This window comes from Carlito syrichta, unplaced genomic scaffold (assembly GCF_000164805.1).
Source record: "Carlito syrichta isolate Samal-C Ts95f unplaced genomic scaffold, Tarsius_syrichta-2.0.1 Scaffold135687, whole genome shotgun sequence".
NCBI classification, from domain to species: domain Eukaryota; kingdom Metazoa; phylum Chordata; class Mammalia; order Primates; family Tarsiidae; genus Carlito; species Carlito syrichta.
In genome coordinates, this window is record NW_007079783.1 from 305,865 (window position 1) to 333,213 (window position 27,349).

Genomic DNA, 27,349 nt, shown 5'->3' on the forward strand with positions numbered 1-27,349 from the left:
TTCCTTTGTTCTTTCTTATATATTTTAAAATTAGCTTATCAGGGTCCACAAAAAGCTCATTAGGCTTTCAGTTGGAACTGAATTGAATTGAAAGATCATTTGACAGGGGAACTGATACTTTTTCAATATTAAATGCACTACTCGTGAATATGGCATATCTCTTTACTTAGTTAACGCTTTTTTAATGTCTGCTAACTAAGTGCTATAATTTTCCCTATAGAAAGTACTGCCTGGTTTTTGTTATATTTAGTCTGAGGGACATTATTTTCTTTTAATGCTATTATAAATGATATCATTTTTTAACTTATATCTACTGGTTATTTTTTAAAATTTATGTATAGCAATGCTATTGCTATCTGTTGATCTTTTATCTGGCTCCTTGGTAAATTATCCTTTTATTTATAACACTTTGTCAAGAGTTTTTTTTTTAATTTTCTATATAGTCAGTCATAACATCAATTTTCCCTATAAGTTACTCATCTTTTGTTACATTTATTCTTGTAAACCTGATATGTAATGTTATTAATACAGTCATATTTTGAATAATTTTATTTTTGGCTAGTGCATAGAAATGCTATTAACTTCTTAAGATTAATGTATCCTCCCCATATTACAGATAAGAAAACTGAGGCCAGAGAATTTAAATGTCATGCATTAGTAGGCTAGTAAGTGGTGAGCTTGGATTAAAACCTATCCATTTTAACTCCAGAATCCAGACTATCCATCCCCTACTTGTTTACTTGCAGTGTATAGCAAACTGTGTATATACACAAAACTACTTTTGATAAGCAAACCCCACTTTTGACTTTAGTCTCCTCTGACATATCATTCTCCTGTTGACGATACCAGAACTAAGAACAGACCCTCCTGTTCCTAAACCCTTAAAATCTGGCCCATTTGTGACTAGGATTTCGGATGAATTTCCAAACCTTTCTGGATGTTCACTGAAAGTTTTCTAACTATGCATATTTGAAAAAAATTTTCTATGATACTAAGTACAAAATTCCTCTACAAGCTTCAGAGAAAGTTAGTCTATAACCCAGCTAAGTCTTTAAAATGTATGCTACGCATTTAGCAGGCTAGAATGGTTCTTTTGGAGTCTTTCCGCTCTGGTGGGTAAATTCACATTCAATCAATTTCTGAAAATACATGTTCAGTTGTCAGTGGACTTCATCCTGATATGCAGCTGATGATGCACAGTTAATGGGCAGGAACCACTCTTGGGGTGCTATTTTGGTCCATGGAACATTTTTCAAGCCTTGGTGATCTATTGATTAAATCTGAATTCATACATTTTTATGAATGCATGAGTTTCATAAGATTCAAAAGACCACAATCTGTGGTAAAAATCACCTGTCAATTAAAAAAAAAACAAAGCTGTTCTGAAACTACAGTGGACTCAAGAGAAGAATAAGGATGGAATGCAGTTTCCCGCAATTTAGGAAAAGACCATTTGAGGGGAAATCTAGACAAAAGCAATTGTTCCCAGGCCAGTATTTTATCTCATATGCCACTGCTCAGGACCAGATCTTACAGTGAGATTCTTCAGCCCAAAAAAGGGTTGTTTAAAAGTACACAGTGTTGAAAAAAAAAATAAAGGCCAGGGTGTTGGTCAGAATTTTAAGATTAGTAAAGGAAAAATTCAATACTAAGACTAATTAGCATTTAGATAATCAGTCTTCCTTTCAAGGTTGTAAAAACTACTCATTATTATGTTTACATAGAGAGTACATATCTGTTTACAATATATATAACAATAATTATTCTCATTATCTTTCACTTCAGAGGTATAATCAAAGAAAGAAAATGAGTTTAATTACCTGGGATCACTTATTAGGTTAGGGCCAGACCGGGAAAAATCCCAGAGTCCTTGATTCTCCCCGGCACCCTAACTACACTGTTCTCTTGGGTATGTGAGCAAGGGTGACCAGTGCTGTGGCTAAGAGGCACTGCCAAGGGGTAGCAAGGCTCTACCCAGAATGAACCTGAGACTAACGCTGGTGGAGACACTGTCACCTCCTGTTAGTCATGGACCAGGTGAGTTCTAGAGTGCTCTTTTCCTAAAATTCCAATTAGAAACATGATGAATGGACTTGGGCTTTTTTTGATACTGGCACTGTTTCCTCCTGACAATAGTCCATCCCTGCACATGCTTGTGTTTTCTCAAAGTTTTGCTCATTCACTTGTCTGTTAATAAGACACTAGGAGAAGCCAGGATAAAGAGCATCATACTCCTAAGAGCAGAACTAGGAAAGTCAAAAAAAAAAAAAGGCTCTTTCCATGACCATGCTACCTGCTGCCCAAACACACAACCATGGCACTGCTTTTTGGCATCCCAGTCAGAAGGTGCAGAGGAAGAAAAGCAAATGTGAGACCTTACCACATAGGCGAGGTGTGACCTGGTGATGGTGGCTGTGCTTCTACTAGCCACAGTGAGGCTCAGAGAGGAACCTGCAGCCAGCCGAGGCCCGAGGCCCTCTGATGGTGACACCTCCACTCTCACTTTTAAGGTTGTCACTGTGATGCCATCTGTGACCAAGATCTCCATGCCATCTTCCTGGGCCGGGGAACCATCGTGTATATACTGCAGAGTGTTTTTCTCAATATCCTCATAGGTGAAGGTGTCACCTTCCAAGAATAAAACAAATTGCAAAGCCAACTGTTACTGGGAATTATACTTTTCATTCATACAGCACCTGTGTTCTCGGGACTTCAAGGTTCGTATAGGATCATAAACCCTGAGAGTCATAGACGAATCCACCCACCTACTCAATGCGGGATTCCCTTTATACCAACCTTGGAAAAAGGTGGTTAGCTTACCCTTCAGCACTTTCCAAGGCGGGAGGCTTACTGTGTTACAAGGTAGCCAATCCCGCTGTAGATAGTTCTGTTTGTTTGTTTTTTAAGTTCTTAATCATTTAAAGTTAAAAATCTGCTTCTATAAGATCTACTCATCACTCCTAGTTCTAGAAAAACAAACAAGTTTCTATTCTTTATGAACGCCCTTCTGGAATCTAATCTTGATACTGAAATTTTTTTAAAAAGCTTAGGAAAATAAATTATGCTTAAAGAACCTGTAAGAGGCCTTTGTTCTTTGTTTTAATTGGGGTATAGGGCTTTCTTAGATTAAAAATGGAAAAAAATAAGCTTCAAGTTAGAAATCCAAACTGTATGGTCTAGAATATTAACTCGTGATAGATTTGATAGGTGTTGTGTGAAAAAAGTTTCAGGCTCACACATGTTTGGGAAAAACAGGGACAAATAAAATTTTAAATATAACTTTTTAAAACTGCAAGATCCGTTAGAATTTTATGATCTTTAACTTACAAATATTAAAGCTTCTCAAACTTATCACAGAATCCTTCTTATAAGAAACACCTCTTAGTGTCATGAGTTCTAATGATTCCACAGTACACAGTTGTGAAATTGCCCGTCTTAGATGTTATATTCAGCTCTCTCTTCTGATACACTATTGGTTCTAATAATTAGTGATCTAAAATGAGATTTAAAAATTTACTCATTCTCTGTATTCATCTTCTCAGTCTTTTCTTTCAACACTGTTTTATTAATGCTAGTGGTATTATACCTATAAAAAGGTAATATAACTAACTTTCTACAAACATCTTTAGATCTTATATATTAATTGCAGAAACATAGGTTAAATGCAATGCTAACAAAACTGGGAAATAACTGTTATGTTCCTAATGTAGTTCCCCTGGAATATTTCAAATCTATTCTAGTGACATTTATTTTATTCAGTAAAATTTTTAAAATCTGCCTTTGTGACTTTCCCAAATAGCTATTGGCCATTCTTGACAATACTATCTTCTTCTAAGGGGAAAGATTTTCCTACTAATGATATTCAGAAGAATACATCTCCAAAAGGAACCATATCAAGGTTTTGAGAAAGTACAGATTGTTGGAAGAAGATATAGCAACCTGAGGTGACTAGTTTGAAAAGGATAACATTTACTTTGATATATAAGGAAGGGCTGACTGTTAAAAAATAAATTCAGTTATTTGTGCTTTTCTGTACCTTCTAAACAATCAACATGAATTGTTTTTTTATCATCAGAGAAAGCATGATAAATACTATTTTTGAAAGCTGTACACGTCACTACATTGTTACATTGCATAGGTGATACTTTCAAAATGCATTCTCTTTATTTTTTTGATTTTGTGGCAGGGTCTCACTCTGTTACCTAAGCTGGAGTGCAGTGGCACCATCACAGTTTGCTGCAGACTTGACCTCCTGGGCTCAGGAGATCCTTCTGCCTCGGTCTTCTGAGTAACTGAATTACAGGCATGCGCCACCATGACTGGCTATTTTTTAATTTTTGCAAAGCTGGAATCTTGCTATTTTTCCCAGGTTAGTCTTAAACTCCTGACTTCAAGTAATCCTTTGGCATCAGTTTCCCAAAGTGCTGGGACTACAGGTGCATACCACCACACTTGGCTAATTTTTATAATAATTTTCATAGAGATGATGTTTCACTATTTTTCCTAGGCTGGTCTCAAATGCCTGGGCTCAGGCAATCCTTCCATCTTGGCCTCCCAAAGTGCTGGGATTACAGGTGTGAGCCACTGTACCTAGCCAAAATGTGTTATCTTTTTCTTTTTTAGTGGATGAAAACACATGTAGTTAACACTATCAGAGTCACAGTGCTAAAAATATTGTGAAAATTCACATACCAAGTTAAGACAAATTCATCTCCATAAACAACTCTAGGAAAGTAGCAGCTGATTTCTCATATGTTGTTGTTTTAAATGCATTTGTTCCAAGTTTCAGAAGTCAACTGATTTCACCCTAGTCTGAGGAACCTGCTTCATAATTTTCAAGGTGGTGGCGCCTGGGGCAGGTGGGGGCAGGAGGTGGGGGTGGGAAGACGAAGAAGTCTCAAATACTAAGGCCAATGACCTACATGCGAAAGGAAGAATCTCTTCATATTCTTCCCACAAACACGTCTCTAGAACACATGAAACTGACTGTAGAGCAGAAAATCCTCCAAACAGGTGAGGGACAGGGTGAGTGGCTACCTGTGGCCATGGGCCTTGAGGAATCAGCCAGGTGCTTACGGAGCACCCCATGCTGTGGAGGCTTCTGGAGCTCAAAGGAGAGGTCCTCGGCTATTGTCTCGGCATCCCTCACTACCAGCCGGAGTCCTGCAGTAAGAAGAATAGGGCGTGGGGAGAGAATGGGTTTGTTAAAAACCACGCACTCTGTGTCCATGACACGCTGTGGGCCAGGCTGGGAGCGTGTAGTGGGCCATCTGACGGTTGCCAGGAAGAGCTGCCCAATTCCAGTTAAACACAAAAGAGTGATGACTGAGAGCATAGCAAATTCCCAAACTGCAAGTAGTTTCTTTTAAAAGTCCACTGCAAGTAAGTAGTTCTGAATTCAGAATACCTTTCATCTCCCATACAAATGAGGGCATGTACAGAGGGAGCCCACACTAGGTCAGTCTTGACCAGAGGCAGACTTTCTTCCAGAAAATATTCCCTTAAGCCATTTTTGTTTGTCATTGCTTCTTCCCTTTGTATTTTTCTGGCTCTACAGAAAAGTCACTGTTAAGGACAGCTGTGACGGCAATCATGAAAGTGAGAATGTGTCAGGTAAAATGATGGACGCCTTTGTGCTCATGGTTTGTTTCTAACTCTGATGATAATCAATTTTAGGCCAAAACCCACATGTAGAAACTGGATAAAGATCTGTAGAGCATACCTAGCAAAAAACACAATACCTACTACTTACTAGTAAAATGTTCTTGGTAAAATAATAAACTTCTTGGTAAAAGATATACTAATAATAGTTATTATTATTTAGTATACTAATAACTAAATAAAATTACATACAAAGTAAGTAGGCCCACTCTAGCTCCTCACACCTGCTGTTGTACCCTGTAATTTCTCCTGATACTCTTCGTTTCCTGAATAGAAACAAGAGCAGTCATTGACTCATTGATTCCCATCCCCACCTCCCCCCTTGTTCTCCTCTCTGTTACTATGCATTTTAGTGATGGCAACACATCAAACTCCTGGAGGCTGGAGAATAAATCCTGTGTTGTCATCATCACTGAGCATTGGCCTCTGAAGGCTTGTTGCCTCTTCCCTGTACTGCTTTTATTTGCATGGAAATAGCCAGAAGGAAGGACACACGGAAGAGCATGGGTTGCTTCTGGCAATACTGAGAGGATGAAGAGGGGCTGCTGCTGAAATATGGCACCAATTCCAAAACTACATTCTCTCAGCGTTCTGGTTCTTACCTACAGAGGTGCTGCCTCCTCGGCTGACCACAAGCTGTGGAGCTGAGACCTGGAACACGGGCAGCTGACCATCAGTGGGGAGTAAGTGAATCGTGAGGACCATCTCTGGGCTTGTGTGCTCTCCATCTGAAACTGGGAAAGGCACACACACACACACACACACACGCACACACACACAAACACACACACGCAAACACACATCAGCTTATAGTCTGGTCATTTTTAGCCTGTTCCCACAAATATTGTCAATAGAAGCTTCTTTAGATTACCCTAACACTTTGAAGAGATGTTTACAAATGGGAAAAGTAAGCAAGCAAGGAAGATACTGGGAGCTATTCTGACAAACTTGTTTCTATGGACGAGAAAAAGGATAAGGGACCATACAATGAAATCATTCTATGAGGCTGCTTTCACAAGGAGGCAATCTTGATAAACGTTAGTGGAAAGGAAGGCACAACAACATTTGCACTCTTAGATGATGCTAGTAAGCCTTTTACTTATGGAATTATTTTTTCATTCAGCTTATTCCCTTAATGCTCCAGAAAACATATTTTCTCTCGTGAACTGTTCTTTAGAAATGACATGTCTATGTCTCATTAGAAAACATTTTAAAATTTTATTTATTTAATTTTATTTTTTGAGTTGGAGTCTCACTCTGTCGCCCAGGCTGGTGTGCAGTGGCATGCTCATGGCCACCGCAGCCTCGACCTGCTGGGCTCGGGCAATCCTTCTGCCTCAGCCTTCCAAGTAGCCGGAACTAGAGGTGCGCACTACCATGCCCAGCTAGTTTTTGATTTTTATTGTAGGACGAAGTCTCGCCAACTTGCCCAGGTGGGTCTCGAACCCGCGGGCTCAGGCAATCCACTTGCCTCGGCCTCCCAAAGTGCTGGGATTACAGGCTGAGCCACTGAGCCCAGCCAGAAAACATTTTTTAAAAAATGACAGACAGTACTCATGCAAATATTTCTAATGGCATTAGTTTAGAAGTAAGCAGATCTACTTTTTCCTGGTTATTATGCATAATGCCATCAATAGAAGACAGCTTTGTAAACAAAACAGTGACCTGAAGATTTTATTTCCCTGGATTATCTGACACCTGAGTGAACACCAATCTCCTGAGGGAAATGACAGTAGAACTGTCTGACCCTTGGCTCTCATTCTACTTTCCCATAACTGAACAACCCCTTCTTTTCCCAAAAGCCAGGTTTGGAGGGATACCTGCATCACTGGCTCATCCATGTGTTTATCTGTAGTGACTTTTGAAAAAGCTGTACTGTTAACTATTTTGAATGTGTGATAAGCTTGCACATGGGTTGATTACGAGAAACTGGTTTCTTTTCTCACTTTCTTTTGGACTTAATAACAAGTCAGCACAAATCTGGCCTCTTCTTAAGCATTAAAGCATTACTCAGGGACTCCTAGCAATAATTTCACTCAAGCTTTAGATTTATTTGCTCCATAATACAGAGCTATAAGATAAGGTTAAATATTATAGGGTATACTCCATATCCTAGAGAAGTCCAGAACCAGCCCTACTGAAGGTTAGAAGATATTACTCAGGTGAGAATGAAGGTTTCATGACTTTGATAATTCAGTCAAGGGCCAAAATTACTGCCACGGCTTCTTTGTTTACATTCAATCTCCTTTTCTCTGGATCAAAGATAGGTACAGATGATTCTTAACTTTTGGGGATTTGACAACAAACATACACATTTTTCCTTAAATTTCAGGAGATTCAGGATTCTCTAAGGTCACTGTAATCTAAGTTAAGAAATAAATAATTGCAAAATTCAATTTTACTTTACTTTTATGATTTACATTCATTTTATTTTAAAGTGAGAGTGTCTTAGTCTGTTTTCTGTTGGTTATAACAAAATACCTAAAACTGGGTAATTTATAAGAAAATGAATTTACTTTTTACAGTTATGAAGGTTGAGAAGTCCAAGGCCAAGAATATACATATGATGAGAGCCTTCTTGCTGCTGGGGACTCTCTAAAAAGAGTCCTGAGGTGCACAGGGCAGCACATGGTGAGGTGCTGAGTATGACAATGTGCCATCTCGGGTCTCTCTTTCCATGCTTACAAAGCCACCAGTCCCCTTCCCATGACAACCCATTAATTCATTAGTCCATGAATGGGTTAATCCACTCCTGAAGAGTCCCAAGGCAGCACAAGTCTGCACGTGATAAGGGGCTGAGTGTGCCCATGTGTCATTTCGAGTCTGTTTTCCCCTGCTTTACTAAGTCAGTTCCCTTCCCATGACAACCCATTAATTCATTAGCCCATGAATGGACCAATCCACTGGGTTCATGTCAACAGCAACATAACACTGACACTGATGGCTGATCCAAGTGGGACTTCAGAGAAGAAAGCAAGGGCTGTGAGCTTGAGAGGGGCAACTTTCTCCTGCCAAGACCTTTCCCTCTGTGAAATGTAACAGGACCCTGGATGGTTGAATCTAATGGAAAAGTCAATCCCATCCAAACAGTTATTTAAGGATGCTATTTAGAACTAAGCATTCTCACTCTAGAATGAAACAGGAACAAAGGTTATCCCTATGGTGGCCCAGCACAGATACCAGGTATGACTCTGCTTTAGCTGACAGGCACTCAGTTTCTGTTGCACTATGAACCAGAACTAGGATTTTGGGGTCTTCTACACATGAGTTTCTCAGCTCACTCTCTGGGGATAAGCTGCTTCCCCTATCAGCAAGGCATTCAATGAATGGCTTTGTTCAAGACAGTATACAACTACTATTTATTAGCAGAGTATAATATAGTGATGACTTTGTACCAAACATTTTTCTGACAGTTTTCCATGCATTATTATTATCCCTGTTTATGAATGAGGTATTCAGACACAGAGAGATAAAGAAACTTTCCCAGGGCAGGCTGAACTCCAGGCCATCTGGATCCAGAGTCTAGGATCTTAATCATTATTACCTCTTTAATAAATATTAAGACAAGTTGAAATGGGGGTTTAAACATTAATTTTTAGCATCCTTGGCAGATTGTTTTTTCTATGAATACAAAGTTAAGCTATTGCTATATAACTATGCAATTATTTTAGAAGAAACTTGTTTTGTAAGAAAAATCATATAACTTTTAAGTAGTTCTTAGAAAATAACTAAAAGTAATGATGAAGAGAGCAAAAAGAAAGAACTAATAAAGAAAGAAAAAAATTCTATTTTCTAATAAAATTGAGATTAGTCTTTACCTGTGAAATGGAATTTCACTGATTCTGGGAGACCTGAAAGAGTGAGAGAGAAAATCATTATATATAACATTTTGGGATCAGAGAAAGATGGAGAAGATATAAAATATGGGGTAGAGATTAGGAACGTGAAGAATGTTTCCATCTAAATTATTCTAATTTAAGGAAAGATCACCAGGTCATCTGCTAATATTATGTTGAGTTTAATGGTACTAGCATTAAGTTTAAGTAGCAAAAAGAACTACATCTTAGAATAATTTTATATGACAGCAGTTAGAGTGATTTATAATGCATTCATTCAGATCCCATTTTATCAGTACATAAAATCCTACAAATCGGTGAATGTGGGTGATGTCGTATATCACTGACAGGGCTCTCAGGTGGGTCAATTCCATTGTAGAATTGAGCGATGCCAGGACATTGATTTACACACTGTAACTGTGTGAGAGATTTATCACATGGCATTTATCCCATAGATTAGACAGCACAAAACTCTGCTCTCTAAAGAGGCTGTAGGAACTCAAGTGAGGACAGTGGGTATGAACATTACTCCAGCCGTGGCTGACACGTCTTCTTTCCCTCTAATCCCAGGGTATCCTGTGTTTCTTGTAAAGTAGGTCTTGTAACATAGAAGTTAGAGAATCATGAACATTTTCATGGGCTACTAAACACTAGAGACCTTAAAGAGGAAGACTATCCTCATCCTTAAGAGATTTTCAGTCTAATTGAGGAGTTAACCAATTTTCTGGGTCATTAAACTTATATTAAATGATGGCAAATATCACTTTACATGTTGAACATAATCAAAAAAGTAACTCTAAAAAATTATTTAACCCATGTTCAACTCACCATAAGAAATCACCAGCTGTTCTGTGTGAATAAAGCTACTATGTAAGAATAATATCCTATATTCATGGTGTGACGTAGTACCTACACCTTAAAGATCATGAAGACATAAACTCTAAAATTTTAGAATATTTCAAGGCATGGAAAGCATTTAGGGGTAGAGACTCAAAACTCCTGCTTTCTGATCAGCGGCTTTGATTATTGGATCAAGGGGAGAGATATGGTAGCAAGGATTGAGGCTGTCCTGGTTTCGTGCAAGGGCACACACTGGCTTTAATGAAACCCGCTATTCTTCTGCTCACTCTTCTCTTCCCTTTAAAAATGTGTCTTCCATCAAATTCTGGCATTAATCCCAAAGGCAGCCTGCATTCTCCATTCCTGCAAGAAATCTTCCCCGAGGCATAGCATGACCCTTCTCACTGGTCTCCCCTCACCCAACAGTCTTTCCACTCTGGACTCCTCGTCGAGTCTTTCTGTCACTGCAGTCAAAGGGTTCCTAATGAAAAGCCATCCCTACATCCTAAAAGCTCACTGCATTCCTCTTGGAATAAAGACCCCAATCCTTAAGGCTTCCTAGGGCCTGTCAAATTCAGTCTCTGTTCCACCAGGCTTACCCCTGCTTGTGTCTGATCCTCCATATTCCAGAAACATTCATGCCACATTGTCTCCTCAGGGTCTCTGCATGTGAATCTTTCCTGACAATCCAGATATGTACTCTGTCCTTCCCCAAGGCCTTTGGAAATGGGGCTAGCCCTTCCTTCAGGAATGTCCTCCTGACCATCCAGATACATACACTAAACCTGGTTAACTGTTACCCTACTCTGCTGCCAGAATCTCTCTAGGGCAGTCTGTGCTGAGCCCTCAATCTAGGTTAGTATAGGCATATTGAATTCCACCACTAGACATTCTTCCAACTTTTTAACACTCTCATCTCAGTCTGCAACACAATATTCATTCCCAGGATTACTTGCCCCATTCTGTCTCTATGCCTAGGCCCCAATGAACCACAAGAAGAGTCTGAGCCTCTTTTGGCTCACCATGGTGTCTCCAAGGTCTCCTTCAATGCTCAACACATAGAAGGCACAACATAAAGATTTACTGAAAGTGTGTCCACACGCACAAATAAAGGACATAATAGAGATGGGCCTGAGCCCAAACTACATATTGACTGACAGGTCTCAAGTTATTTCGAATAGCTAAGAAGCCGTGTCACCAAGCTGTCCAGAGGCTGCAGGAAGACAGACCTGGGGCATGCCTGCTATGCAAACCCAGAGAGCAGCTGGGGCTGAGGTCACTGCAACGTGCCTTACCAGCGAAGGAAAAGGCCATGAGCTCCTGGAGGTGAGGGGCCGCAGCGGGAGGGCGGTACAAGACTTTGCCCTGGTTGACATCCTCCTGTGTGAAATGCCGGATAGGAGAGTGCGGCTGGTCCCTGTGCTCGATGGTACCTGGGAAGAAGAGACTCAGCATGAGCATCACAGTGTTTCTCCTGGCTGAGTCGATGACCAGAGCCACAGAGCCTGCCCTTCTCCTGGACAGGGTCTTCATCCTCAGCAATGGCTCCTCATAAGCTGCTCTTGGTCCACTATTCTCTGGTTACTCAAGAAAAGGGCACATCTCCCCTAACGAGACTCTTGAGAACATTTTATGTGACTTCTGAGCACATATGGAACCTCTACCACCTGCTATCTAAGCAGTGGCTGGAGCACTGCTTCACAGCAGTGTACAGAACCCCTGGAAGATTCTCCTGGGTTGCAGTCATTAGTAAGACTCTGGATAAAGCTAACTTTATTCTTAAAAAAAAAAAGAAGAAAGAAAAGGGCCAATCTGAAACTCAGAGTTTTGACCAGGATTCATGAAGTATGAACCACAGTAAGATGCAAACTGCTGCCCCTGATGTTGCCCAGACCAGGGGATTCTCCAGAAGTCACGGATACCATACCATAATCACAAGATTCCCTCAAGTGGATTCAAGTCAAAGGTCAAGGTCCTTGAGAAACCGGCACAGACTGGTTTCCTGGTGAGGATGTAAGGGGTTTTTCTCAGTCTACTCTCTTCAGAAGCTCCTGAGTCTGTGCAATGATCTTCGGCAAAAGTAACATGGATCTTGATTATTTCAAGAACTAGTTTTTCAATTATCACTCTGCTTTGATAAATGTTTTAGGGGCTGCAGATTTGCCTGCTATTTCTAAATTTTGCAGGTATAGAACTGAAGTTCTGTTCATTTTTCATGTCCGATTCACTCTTCAGAAGGAGGGCACATGTGTAGCTTGGCGCTGGACTAATTCACCTTCTGTGGGCTGAGAAGGTGAATGAGAGATCGCCATTCTGCTGAGGACAACCCGATGCTGTCTGAAAGTGCTCCATCTCCATTCTAGCCAAGGAGGGAGCATCTTCAGCTACAACTTAGCAGATTAAAAAAGGGAAGGATGACGTCTAGATTTTTAATTTCATCGAACTTTATCAAAAGGACAATGAAATTTAATTTCCAGGCTTTTATTTCTCCTTGAGAATTGACAATGTGAGAGGCTTACATCGGGCAGTGGCTGGTCTTGGGGAACAGTCTCAGGTGGCGGCAGCATTTTCTTAATAGAAGTGGATCTGCTTTCTGTGAGGCATAGCCACGCCTCTCCTGGATACAGGTGTATTAGTTAAGCCCAAAGCCTAGCGCTGCAGAGGCAGGGGCTGATGGCAGGGCCTACTCACCTCTGACTGGAGTCCCACATTCCCATGTTTTCCTATGGCAGAAGGAATCACACTCATCTGTGAAAGGAGCTGAATCCGTGGCTCCCACTGTTGCTCCCTGGCCTTACATATTCTCATCTGGTCTGTTCACCTGTCATAGCCCCCCAAAGCAGGCTCTGTCCTACAGACAATGCCATAGACCTAGTTCTGTCAGTGTGGGGAGGGGAGCAGGGCAGGGACTGGATACAGCAAAACCATATTTTCCAGGACAGTCCTATTGGAGCCAAAGCCGACACATGTATCTCCTCTTGTGTGACATAATGTCTGTCTCTCTCTCTCTCAATTAGTTCTAAACTAGAAGACAAGAGCACAGGGCATGAATAACTGTTATTCCTTAAACTCTCAAGTCTCACTATGTCTACAAGCAGACAAAATTCCAGCGTTTTTAAGACTGGTTGACAATCAGAAGACAATAGCATCTATCACTCAAAAGGTCATTTGATGCACATCATACCTTGATTTGGAGGCAGAGGCAGAGTGATATTGTATATAATCGTTCCACTTGGCTTCTCGGAGTTTACAGGGAAGAGGGAATGAGGCTGAATAACAGTCAGTCCATCTTCTCGAGCCTAAGCAAAATTCCAGAAGGGAGAAGAAAAATTGGTATGATAAACACAAAAGCCAGAGGCAAAAACAAACATCAAGAAAACAAGGCCAGGAGCAGTGGCTCACACCTGTAATCCCAGCACTTTGGGAGGCCGAGGTGGGACAACACAGCAAGACCTCTTCTCTATAAAAAATAAAAATAGCTGGGTATGATGGCAGTCCTAGTTACTCTGGAGACTCAGGCGGAAGGATTGCCTGAGCCCAGGAGGTCGAGGCTGCCTGTAGGGCCTTGATTATGCTGTGATTGTGCCACTATTCTCCAGCCTGGGTGACAGAATGAGACCCCAACTCAAAAAAAATAAACAAAAAAGAAATAAAAACAAATTCGCTTTGGACTTCCAAATTAGTCACACAGTGAAAATTTCTCCAAGATTCAGAAGAGGAATCTGGACTCTGGCCTTGTAGATTCGTTCTAGCCTCAGGAGCCTCCCAGGGTTGTAGAGTGCTTTTCAGATTTTCTTGCAGCCTGACTCTTCTCTTCTCTGCCCCTAAAGGCTATGCCAGTTGATTTCCCAATGTGATTTCTCATTCCCTAGGTAGAACACGGTTAGAATGAGCATCCCAGCTGACCAGTCTACATCCCACTACTCAGCTGGCTCACCACATCTCTGCTCCTCTAACTGAATGTGCCAAGCTGAATCAGGCAAGAAGTTCTAGGAACCCAGTTGAGATATCTAAGTCCTGGTCCCAAGAGGTTCTTCAGAGCTCTACCCTCAGTCCCCCAGCTTTGCTAGTGGAAACTCTGATGCTTTCTGATTTCAAATGGCTAAAGATGAACCTACCAGGATCACAGAAAGAGGCTCATTATTTGTATCCAGGGGCTTAAGAGCTATTTGCTTATTAAAACACATAAATAGCCAATATTTCCCTTTGTCTCCATTCTACTATTCAAAACAACTAGACATTGCTTTTTTTTTCCAGCTTTCAGAACCAATGAAGAGTCAAGCAATATTAATCAGCAAGCCCAAGTGTACATAGCTCTTACTACCCATTTACCTGTGCACATCCATAACCTGCTAACTGTGGCAACACTCAAAAAGTACAAAAGAAGTGGTTTAGCCTCGATGGCTATCATGGCAGTGGGTAGGGTACAGCAGCAAAAACACAATGTGGAGAGGAGAAGATGCAAGATTAGACTAAGCATGGACCCTTTGCCTGGGTCAGACATGCAGTTATAAAACAGAACAAAAATATCCAGCTCATGGCAGGCTCTTCCTAACTGACTACTCAGGTGAGTTAGAGTTTCTCATACTCCTGCTCTCTGAAGCTTTGCTTTTTTCAGAAGGAATTTCTCTACTTAGTAAAGAATTAAGTAGGGCTTAGTAATGCTTGTGGAGGAGGGCGTGGTGCTCTTTCTTTTAGCCATGGAAAGATTGAAGGTTGCAGTTGCCTTGTAATTGTCCCCAAGGCATACTCGACCTGGGGAGAGGCAGCACTGGCAGGTTATAACAATTGCCCTAGAGTAGAGAGTCATATTTCAGGCCCTTACTCAGATCTGGAATGTTATGCACAAGTAGAACTGCTAGCAGCAGCTGGTCTCTCACCCTAAAATAAAACAAATGAGGACAACAAATAAAAAATATATGCCTATCTAAGGTGTTAACAGCCCACACATGTGTGCACACAGCAACGAACATGTACACATGTGGGCACAGATACACAAAGAAGTACATGCTCCATCCATTGTTCAGTGCTGTCTGCCACCTTTTAATCTCAAAACCAGCACAATAACTGAACATTCTCAGAGCATCATGGGATTTTTTTTATTTTAATCTAGATGTCCCTAAAACAATAAAGTGATAAGAAGAGGGAATTATTGTGGACATGGAACAATCAAAAAGGGAAATATGTTCCAGGCAAGACAACATTCTATTTTGGAATGTATTGCTGTCATTCCTCTGCTAATAGAAATAGATAGTAGGGAGAAAAAGTAAGGACTTGATTCCATGAAGAAAGCAATATTGAGGTTGAGATACATCAAAGTACAGTCAATTGTAATATTACCTATTTGGAATGTTCAATATTTATCAATTAAACATGGTAAGAAATGGAGATTAAAGTTTATACAAATCATTACAAAAGACACTTTAAAAATAATATATCTGTCAATAAAATAAGATTACAGAATAATGTTTTTCATAATAACAATATGACCTCTGAATAGATCCAGAATCCAACTGCTTCTCCACACCCTCCTTCCTCACCACCACTCTGCTCAGAGCCATAGTCTCTCTCTGGACTTCCCCAGTGGCTCACAATTGAATAGATCACAAAATATCACATTTTCTGTATTCATTTCTCTGTCAATGGATATTTGGAATGCTCCTACATCTTGGCTCTCTTGAATAATGCCACAATGCACATGCGTGTGCAAATATCTCTGTAAGCTCTCTTGAACTCTTAGGGGTATGTGCTACTAACCTTCTTGTTCTAGATGACTACACTAGTCTGTTTTTTGTCTGGGCCCCATCCAGGATGTTTTCTGTCCTGCAGACAGAACAATCTTCCTAAACTGATCATCAAAATCGGATCAGGGCACTTCCCTGCTCTGAATCCCTCGACACTGTACTAGCCCTAACACCTTATCTTGAAGGTCCTCCGTGATTTGACTCTCCTTTCTTGTTGTTGTTTCACTTAGGGATTTATGCTCCAGCAAAACTATCTGTAATTCCTTAAACATGTCACGTTCTCCTGTGTCTCCATGTTTTTTCACCTATTTTTCCTCTTGCCTGGGATGACTTTCCCGTTTTTAAGTCTAGATCAGTGGTTTCTCAAGTGTGGTCATCTGAACTGCAGCAAACAGTAACACCTGGGAACTTGTTAGAAATGCAAATTCCTGACCCTATACCAGATCTACTGAGTTGGAGGTCTCTGGGGTGGGTTCCAGCAGTCTGTGTTTTAATGGGCCCATGGGTGATTCTAAACACAGGCCTACGTCTGACAGCCCTGGTCTTGAGAAAACTTATACTCACCTGAATCAGTTCAGTCCCAGAAGACACCCTCCAGGACCCTCTCTCACACCCTCCTGGGTCAGATGTCCACCCACATGCTCCCATATCATGGCTGCCATGGCATTCATCACCATTTTCTCCTTGCTTATTTCTTTGTCTCCTCTTTAGACTCAAGTTTCTTGAGAATTGAGGCTGTTTTATGGTCACTGAGTCTCCAATATTTTCCACAGTACTTGGCATCAGTTAGGGGCTCACAAGTGTTTATGAATGGGGGACAATGAATGGAGAGGTCGACTCCGACCTTTAAGTACATACCTGAATCAAGCACACATGTATTTACCATAAGTATTCATGACGTATTTACCCTATGTGCAAAACTTGTGTACTTAGTGGGTCTAAATCACTGAATTGAGAATGTGTTTTGGTTGCAGTTAAGTCCTAAAGTAATGGCCCTAGTTAATGTCAAAAGAAATATGAATATATATTTTAAGCAATATAAGAGTAGGCAAATTACGTTTTACAGTAAACTAACCTTTGCAGTATCCTAAGTTCCAACCAGATAGACCTAATTTGCAAACATGCAGCCTGAGCTCCAAAGTTTAAGAGACCTGGAAGGTCTCTTTAGAGGGCCTTCATGACAGAGCAGGGGCGGCACCATCTTCACGGCTCCTGGCCCATTTTTTTTTCTCTAGTCTCAAAATAATACTGCATTAGCATTTGGCAAGAAATGTGTGTGCACATTTTTCTTTACAGTTTAGAGAAAATTCCGATCCAAGTTCCTCCAGTCAGAATGATGAATTATAGACTTTATAGTGCTGCTGAATTATGACTTCTCTAAATTACGGTTTACGGTGGAAATGCCGATACTAGCTATTCATTAAAAACTTTCTATTCTTCCCTTTGTGTCTCTGTCATGCCACAGACCCATAATTTCTAACACTCTAGCTGCTCTCTCTGCTGTGGCTCAAGGCTGATCCCCTTCTTTGGAGTGTAATTACCCACAATGATTATTAATTCACAAGGTCTGCATGCTTGAGGGTCTGAGGAGGGGTTCTGGCATTAAGCCCCTCCCCTCAAGACAGAGGGTGACAACAGAAATGCTAAATGTCTGAACTAAGCCTCTTGTCCTAAACTAGTTGCCACCTGGCCTCAGGTCCCCCCTGCCAGCACACAAGCCTAACGACTTCCATACCCTCACTGCCCCTCTTCTCTGTCTTTCTGACTTCTCCAGTCTTATTGGATTGCTTGCAATTTCCAGCAGTCCTGTTTCTGTTCACCTGTAGGCCATTTACCTGTGACAGTGCCCTGTGCCATCACCTCTCCATCCCTTTCACCCTGTCCCCAAGTGTTAACTTGGATACTTGCTCCTCATCTTTCCTGATGTAGCATGGACAGCACCTTCTCTAGGAAGCTTTCACAGCAGAAGTTTCTAGTAGGGTTTCTGAAAGATGGGATGACAGCTTCTCCAGCTAGGCAGTGCTGTCACTGGCTGAACAGTTATACCCAAGTGGTATTGACTACATGAACCGAGCCTGAAATTTCTCCCAAGTACTCAAGGAGAAGCCCTAGACCATGTGGGATGCTGGAGAAGGGACATTAGCAATGGGTGGGAGGCCAGGATGGACTCTCTCAAACTTTCTTCACTCTGGGAATCTTAAGTTTCTTTCTCAAGTCAGTGAGAAATGTATTCACAGGGCTGTTATGTTGGCCCCTGAGGCTGCATCCTGGGCCCAGGCATCTACTGTATACAAACCACAACACTCTATCAAACCCCATGTGTGCATCCTCCAAGTGGAAACCTCGAGCCTCCTGCCCAACTCACAGTCATATGGAACGAGGCTTCCAGTGAGAGCGCAGGTGCTTCAGGCGCTTGGGGCAAGATGGCAATGTTGAACACACGGCTTTCCAGGTGCATCTGGGAGTCAGTGGCCCGGGACACCTGAAAAGAAAGTTATACCCGGAAGAACTCAAATCACTCCATAAAAAAGATACCTGCACACATATGTTTATTGCAGCATTGTTCACAGTCGCAAGAACATAGAACCAAACATGCTGACCATCAAAAGACGACTGGATAAAAAAATTGTGGTACATATACAGATGGAATATTACACAGCCATAAGGAAGAACAAAATCATGAATGTCACAGCAACCTGGATATACTTAGAGTCTATAATACTGAGCGATCTTTCACAGAAACGAAGAACTGAGTATCAAATGTTCTCATTCATAAGCGGACCTTGAACAACTATCGTAATACTATAAGAAAAGGATTGGCAGTAGCGGGAAACTGCATGGGGGGGGTGGAGAGACGGGATTGGCCATAGTGGGAATCTGCCTGGAGAAGAGGGGCACACCTCATCAACCAGAGTACCTGCATAATTAACATTTGTATGCCTAACCCTGAATTGTACCCCACATCTTTAAAATAAAAAAATAAAAGTTAAAAAAAGAAATTAAAAAGTTATCTAGAATTTCATGACCTGAAAATAGTGATTGTTAATATATTGATGCATTTAAATTTTGTCTTTTCTCTATGCAGATATATCATACTTTATACATAATTGTATATTCTAAGTTTTTTTTTTTACCTAACATAATACTATACAATTTTGCTGTATTATTAACATTCTAGAAAGAAATTTTGATGGCTATATAACATCTTGAAAAGTATGTAACGTGACTTTTATTCCACTTCTTTCATTTTTACCCAGCAAAGGTAAATGACAGGCAAACAACAAATCAGCCTCATCATTGCAGGGCAAGATCAATAACATTTATAATTAGGGTAGTGGTCACAAAGTCATCTTTTTCCTGCTTCAAAAATGCTGGAAAATGATGCTTTTCCTGTTTCTCCCTCCCATTAGAGCTACTAAGCTGCTCCCCTAAACTCCACTTCTCTCCATCATTTGCTAAGCCCTGTGTGGCATGGTAGCTGTATTAATGCCATATGATGGGGGCAGGATTCCATAAATTCTGAGAAAAAGTGAGGGGTAGCAGCCTCTTTTCTATGTCTTTTTTAAAAATCTGGGTTGGGGTCTCACTCTGTTGCCCAGGCTGGAGAAGAGTGGCATGATCACAGCTCACCACAGCCTCAATCTACTGGACTCAGGCAATCCTCCCACCTCAGCCTTCCAAGCAGCTGGAACTAGAGGTGCATGCCACCACGCCCAGCTAATTTTGTTTTGTAGTGACAAAGTTTTGCTATGTTTCCTAGGTTGGTTTTGAAATCTTGGACTCAAGCAACTCTTCCACCTTGGCCTCCCAAAGTGTTGGGATTATAGGCATGAGCCATCACGACCAACCTCTATTATTTTTAAAGTTAATCCTAACAGAAAAATGATCTTCCCTGTCTTTATCTTGATCATACCAGATGCCTGAGATCAAGTCTCAGAATACATGTTTTCAAGGAGACATAGCATTGCTATAAATATCTTAATAACAATAGGTATGATGCATTGAGAATTTATCATGGGCTCAGCACTGTGCTAGCTACTTTTCAAAGGTTATCTTACTTAATACCCACAAAGTAGATATTATTAGCCCCTTTTTTACAGATGAGGAAACTGAAGGTTAAAAAATTTAAGCCATGTGCTCAGGTCGCAAAGTCAGTAAGTGGCAGTATTTAACCAGGTCAGATGGGTTCACAATCTTTCCACTGACCAAGATGACTCATTTTGATAGCTTCAGGAAATTAGGAAAGGAGGAAATATCTCTTTCTCTTGAAGAGAAAGAACAGAACACTGAATAAGTAATGAAATGTCATATTACTGAGTAGGAGAAGCAGTTTGGTTTTCTAGTAAAGACACTGATGTGAAACATGGTGGTCTTTTCCAAACCACATCCCCTAGGACTGTGTTAATGTGATAGAATATACCCAAACCAGGTTATATCTTTCCCACACCAAAAATGACGGTAGATGTGCATGTCCTCTTCTCATTGTGCCATGATCTATTTTTTATCCCCATTCCATTACATAAATCCTAATTTTTGCAAAGTAACAGATGGGACGCATTGATGGCTCATGACAGCACATCAACATTAAAATGGCATTAAATCCATGCAACTCATTATATTGCATTTTCTACTTTAAAGAAAAAAAGGAAGTAAAGAATCATTAGAACAGCATCTTTTTTTTAAAGCTTAAAATCCTTTAGGGACACTGAAGTGATGAATGGGAAAAGTTGCTAGCTATTTATTTTAGCACATAGCTACAGTGTCTGTGTCATTTCAAATCAAAATATGAGGCAAGCCTATAAAACAATAAGACTTTAAGAACAAACACACCAAAAATTTTATATCAGGAGAACATAATCCCAGAAAGCGGTTTTGTACTTGCAGTAAAGATGTTGTCAGTGTTCAAAATGAATTTTCTGGAATGTCTTCAGACAAAATCCACAAATTATATAAGGAAGCTGAGCTCATTACTTCGTGATTACTCCCCACTTTAACTAAAAATAATTACCATTCCTTTTCTTACCAGACCTGATTCTGAAGGACTTTTTTGAGTAATTCTCACTCTATTATCCAGGCTTGGAGTGCAGTAGCACATTCAGGGTCACCATAGCCTGGACCTGCTGGGTTCAGGTGATCCTTCTGCCTCAGCCTTCCAAGTAGCTGGAATCACAGGTGTGCACCACCACGCCCAACTAATTTTTTTTTTCATTTATTGTAGAGACAAGGTCTCGCCAAGTTACCCAGGCTGGTCTCAAACCCCTGGGCTTAGGCAATCCTCTCGCCTCTGCCTCCCAAAGTGCTGGAATTGCAGGTGTGAGGCACTGCGCCCGGCATATTTGGCTATATTTTAAAATTCACTTCCAAAGGATAAGATATGGTCACTACTGAGGATATTCTAAAGATTACTGCACACCCTTTTAAGGTAATTTCAAATAGGAGTGCTAAACACATTTTGAGCAACATGTGTGAAAGCTCTCTAAAAAGAGCTGCTTTCAGCCAGGCTCGGTGGCTCAGCCTGTAATCCCACGCTTTGGGAGGATGAGGTGAGTGGATTGCCTGAGCCCCCGGGTTCGAGACCCGCCTGGGCAACTTGGCAAGACCTCATCTCTACAATAAATCAAGAATCAGCTGGGTGTGGTAGCACATGCCTGTAATTCCGGCTACTTGGAAGGCTGAGGTGGAAGGATCGCTGGAGCCCAGCAGGTTGAGGCTGTGGTGGCTGGGAGCGGCCACTGCACTCCAGTCTGGGTGACAGAGTGAGACTCCAACTCAAAAAAAAAAAAAAAAAAAGAGCTGCTTTCTAAGTAGCAACGTTGTTGAGATAGATGCCTTAAACTCTAGAGAGTTTTAATTTTTTTAAATTAGTAATTTTTACTATTTTATTACTTATTTATTTTATTTACTTTATTTTACCCACTTAGTAACTCACTTGCAAAAGCAATCAAATATAATTTCGAGCAGGGGTTTAGAATCTCCTTTCAGGGAAATGTTCCATATTGATAACATTTTTTCATTTTGACCCCTATGAAGGCAAGAGCAGACCCACTTGCTGAGATGACTTCTTTGATTGAGGTCTTTGCTTCCATTCTGACTCATTCTTTGATGACCACTGCATTCGCCAGATGTTAAAAATGAAAAGCTAACTTGGACAAAGACACCCAGTGTTTGCTCACCTATTGGATGTTCAGTGTGCTCAGTATAATCTCATTTTAATGGTTTCCAAATTTATCTCAACCTGCTCTCTGGAAAAGTACATCTTTTATACAAAATAAATTAGTTAGGGAATGAAGAGGTACACACGAGGCATCAGGAGCAGAATGGATGATCACTTCAACAAGAAGAGCTGGGTTAGTGTATCCCCAGCTGGTTCCTGGACAAAAGAATAGTCTCAGACCTCAAGGGGGCCCTAACACTGGTTTGGATGATCCCTATAAACATAGATATTTTCTCTGACACTTCAACAAATTATTTTCTGTATCTGTGCTTAAATGCTCTCTAGTTCATAATTACCTATTTCTTTGTATTTCTGTGTTTTTGCTTGGTTCTGTTTTTGAGTTGGAGTCTCACTCTGTGGCCCAGGCTTGAGTGCAGTGGCATGCTCACATCCACCACAGTCTCAACCTACTGGTCTCAGGTGATCCTTCTGCCACAGCTGGGACTACAGGTGCATTTACCACACTTGGTTAATTTTTTGGATTTATTGTAGAGATGAGGTCTTTCCAAGTTGCCCAGGCTGGTCTTGAACTTCTGGACTAAGGCAATCCTCTCAACTCCCTCTCCGAAAGTGCTGAGATTACAGTCATAAGCAACCATGCCCAGCTATTTAAGTATTTATTTCCCAATTGTGTTCACCAGAGGTTTGTCTAATTCTCCTGATCTTTTCAAGAATCAGGCTTTGTCCTCCTCTGTCATTACCAGCATTTCTAATGACCGGATTCCTCTGTTCATTTATATTGTTCTTTCCCTCTGCCTTCCTTGGGATTCCTTTGTCATTCTCCAGCTTCTTAAGTATTTTGTCCATTTATTTTTGTGTTTTCCTACTCAATACTAAGAGCTTAAAATCATCAATTTTCTCTTGAGTACAATGTGATCCACATAATTTAAGTTTTAATAGGTTGGTTCCTCCTTGTCAAAATTCCTTAGTTGTTCGCTAGTTTGATTTAAGAAATTTCCTAGAAATTATTCAGGGGATCATTTTAAATATTTCAAATGGTTTGCATTTTTTTTATTATTAGTTTTTGATGTATAATGGCCAGAGAATGAGCACAGTATAATTTCTTGTTCTATAATGTACTAGGTGTCCCCTTATGGTCTGTTATTTTATCAAGTTTTAACAATGGTAATAAACCCTTACATAGTGTTTAATACACGCTATGTGTGTATTAACTCATTAAATCTTATGACCATTCTATCTGACAGGCAAACAAACAACAACAAAAAATGAAGCACAAGAGTATTGGTCAAGTAATTTGCCCAAATTGTACAGCTAGTAAGTGGCACAACTGGCATCTGAACTCACTGAGTTTGGCTATAAGCCCATGATCCCACCATAAGGTGGTAAGTGTTCTAAGAACATGAAAAAGAAAATCAAGATTTTTTTCTCCATATAGTATTTTTACATTTTGAAGAACTTTTTTTCTGAATACTTTAGCCATTATCTAATTTTATCTCTTTGTTGTGGACAGCTCTGCTTATGAAGACATCCATACATCTGAACTGAGAGATTTAAAAAATTGCCCAGCACTATGAATTATGTTTGTTAGAGAACTCCACCAAACATGATTTCCAGGCAGTTGCCCACGATGACTCAAGTCATTTATAAATAAGAGGAGATGATTTCATCAGAAGAGTGAGGAAACAGAGGGCACCTGGAAGCGGAAGGAGTCACTCTGGGCCGGAGCTCCCGAATGCCGGTACCACACGATGCCTTCGTTGATGTCCTGCTGGGTGAAGGTGTTGGTGGGTGTGGCTGTCCTCCCATCAGGTAGGTGCTGCCCTCCATCTGTGGGACTGTCTGCAGGCATGTTAACCAGAAGAACCACCTCCCCTAGAAAGACACAGTTCACAGAGTCCGTGAGGGTCTCTGGGACAAGTGAGTCAGAGTACTCACCCTCCCTTCCTACCTTCTCATGCCTTTTTTTTTTAACTAAAAATAAATTATGTACTTCTTTACTTTTATCCAAGGTGAAGGAAAGGACATTAACACATAATTCAATAGATATCACTGAATCTACTTTTAGACACAGAATTCTGAGTCTTTCAGCTAAAAAAACCCTAAAAGTCATTCAAGGACAATTTATGTATGAAGTTACTGACTTGTACCTATTAAAATTAGACAAGGAGATTCAGATGTTTACCATAAAAAAATTCAAAAAGTAGGCACTAACTAGACTCATTTCTACCCACAACTTTCTATACAACAGAAAATGGTTTTCAATCAGGAAGTTTTTGGTGTAAATACAATGAGAAATTAGAACAAATTCAGTGGAAGTTAACCTTGGGAGAATTCTGTCCAACGATGTAGTACAGGTTGAGTATCCCTTATGTGAAATCTTGAGACCACAAGTATTTTGGTCTCTGGATTTTTTAAGATTTGGAATATTTACATATACATAGATATCATGGGGGGTGGAACAAGTCTAAACATGAAATGAATTTATGTTTTATATATAACTTATACATGTAGCCTGAAGGTAATTTTATACAATATTATTAGTAATTTTGTGAATAAAACAAAATTTTGACTGTCCCTCTCACATGAGGTCAGGGATTGAATTCTCCACTTATCGCATCACGTCAGCACTCAAAAAAGTTACGGATTTTGGAGCATTTCAGATTTTGAATTTTTAGACTAGGGATGCTCGACCTGTAATAGCTGACACTGGAAAATACGTGGCAGGCCCCTTATGTGGTAGTGAAAGCCCATTACCACCACTTCTAACTGTATGAGCTTACTTATGCCCTGTAAGCCTTTGTTCCTCCTTGGTAAAATGAGATTAATAGCACATGCTCTACAGGTACTCAGTAAGAATACTGGTCATCCTGATGGCTATTTCTGCTTAATACTACTGAATGATGCCATCATTGTCTCCATTTTACAGATGAGGTTCAGCGTTTGATAACTGTTGGAGGCTACACAAATTTTAAATAGATGGGTGGGGATTTGACTCTGAAGTTCACATGGCCATGAAGCTGTTTCCAGTAATCATCATTGTGTGTACACGGATCAGTATTTATTCTGCCAAATAACTGATCATGTTTTATCCACCTTCATTCCTTAAACTTTATTAGAGCTGAAGCAAAAAATATATAAATCGAAACACCATCAACACCAGAAATCTGTTTTTACCGCTTATTCTTCACCTAAAGCTACTATCTTCTTAACGTGAGAGCACAAATACAGAGGTGTTATAGGAACAATTAAGATTTCACAAGGAACCATGCCTTCAATTGAAGACCAAGCAGAAGAATGGATGAACTGCTGAAAACAGAAGGCTTAGTCTCGTGAACATGAATCTAGCAATAAATCTGAAAGAAGCCACCCTGCCACTCTGATAGTGAGACGGATACGTGCTCACATGTACATGGGGGTTGGGGGGGGGACCAGGAGAGAGAGACAGAGAGAAAGAGATAGAAAGAGACAGAGAAAGAAAATGAGTATATTTTTTAAATGTTCTGTAGGAGGATACACAGATCTTAATACACATATTGGGTAACTGATAGCACATTCTGATTACCCTAGAGAACTCTGTTGTCTTACTCAAACACTCATTCTAATATTTATATGCACTAAATTCAAGTTTAAAATGAGCATTATATCATGGATGGTAATGAAATACCAAAATAAGAGAAAACCATCACTTGTTTTCTTTATATAATCATGATAGAATCAGTTCAGCCTAGTTTTCTTTCTTGTACTATTTCTCTTTTGTACCTAAGTAAAAAATTCCATTACCCATCTCTCTCTGGTTTAACTTTTGCTCCTAAGATGCTGTTAATAAACATGGTTTCCCAGGATGTGGACTGCTTATGAATGTGAGTATAGTTGCAAAGTATTATGAAAGGAAATTTCCACAATGAAAACGTGGAGAGTAGAAAATATTCAAATGCTGATGTTCTAGCTATTCTGTTTTATAACAGAAAAGCAAATCAGAATTTTCCTAATAAGGCCTAATGAAATAAACTTAGTTTTCACCTTAAAAAATCATTTCCATGCCATATGGATTAACAAGAATCATGGGATATTGGCAAATTCGTTAATTCGAACCCAGTAAATACCTGTAAAGTATCTATTAGGTGCTAATTAATATGCTAGGCCCTTCAGGAATGGGGGGGATTAAAAAACAAACCAGATGTATTTCATGAAGACCAGGACCACTGTGAGAAGTTCAGTAGATTAATGGTATGAATTGACTTGGAACACACAATATGTGATCAGAATACAGAAATCCCATGAGGATGGAAAGTCCTCTGAAAGAGGCTGGGCTTTATTCTATAAAAATGATGACAACAGTAGCTGCCATTTATGTAGATGGTTTGACCAATTATGAGGCTGCTGCCAAATCCAGAGAAAAGGGGCCTAGAGTTAGGCTGCTTAAGACTGGAAAGAAACAGATGCAAGAGGCACAAGGACACAGAAGCCACAGAACCTGAAACATGGCTGTGGAGGTGGAGGGGGGAGGGCAGGAATCAAGGGACCCGCCTGTCAGGCTGGGGACTGGACACCACTGACTGAGGACGTGGAAGCCCCAGATCCTGAGACCTGTAGCTGTGCAGGAGGAGGAGGAGGGAATCAAGAGAGACGTCTGTCGGGCTGGGGACTGGACCCACCGACTGAGGAAGTGGAAGCCACAGAACCCGAGATGTGGCTATGGAAGAGGAGAGAGGAGTCATTTGTTATGCTGGGGACTGGATACCACTGAGGAAATGGGGTCCACAGAGCTTGAGACCTGTGGCCATGGAGGAGGAGGAGGAGGGAATTAAAGGGAGGACTGCCAGGCTGGGGACTGGACACCATTGACAAGTGTAATACAAAAGGAAGAGGAGGCTGGAGGGTGCCGAGGGGGTCAGGGCTGATGTGTTGAATGCAGGTGTCCTTGTGACAAGACCCTGAGTGGACAAGGAGAAACAGCAGGCCACTGTGGGACTCACTCATGAGGGGAGAGTTGAACTTTTCTATTTTTTTTTGAGTTGGGGTCTCACCCTGTCACCTAACTGGAGGGCAGTGGCAAAATCACAGTCCACCACAGCCTCAAACTCCTGGGCTCA

At 40.6% G+C, this 27,349-nt stretch overlaps 1 protein-coding gene across 1 annotated transcript in view; it reads right to left on the reverse strand.

Moving 5' to 3' along the window:
- The window catches only part of FRAS1 (Fraser extracellular matrix complex subunit 1), a 195,434-nt gene that overhangs the window by 97,026 nt on the left and 71,059 nt on the right, over positions 1–27,349 (reverse strand). The window contains exons 14-21 of the mRNA XM_021708269.1: positions 23,950–24,128; positions 18,447–18,563; positions 13,522–13,636; positions 11,633–11,770; positions 9,480–9,512; positions 6,264–6,395; positions 5,038–5,163; positions 2,381–2,628 (exon numbers count right to left, since the gene is read on the reverse strand). Of these exons, the coding sequence (XP_021563944.1) occupies positions 2,381–2,628; positions 5,038–5,163; positions 6,264–6,395; positions 9,480–9,512; positions 11,633–11,770; positions 13,522–13,636; positions 18,447–18,563; positions 23,950–24,128 (1,088 nt within the window). The remainder of the gene's footprint in view (positions 1–2,380; positions 2,629–5,037; positions 5,164–6,263; positions 6,396–9,479; positions 9,513–11,632; positions 11,771–13,521; positions 13,637–18,446; positions 18,564–23,949; positions 24,129–27,349) is intronic.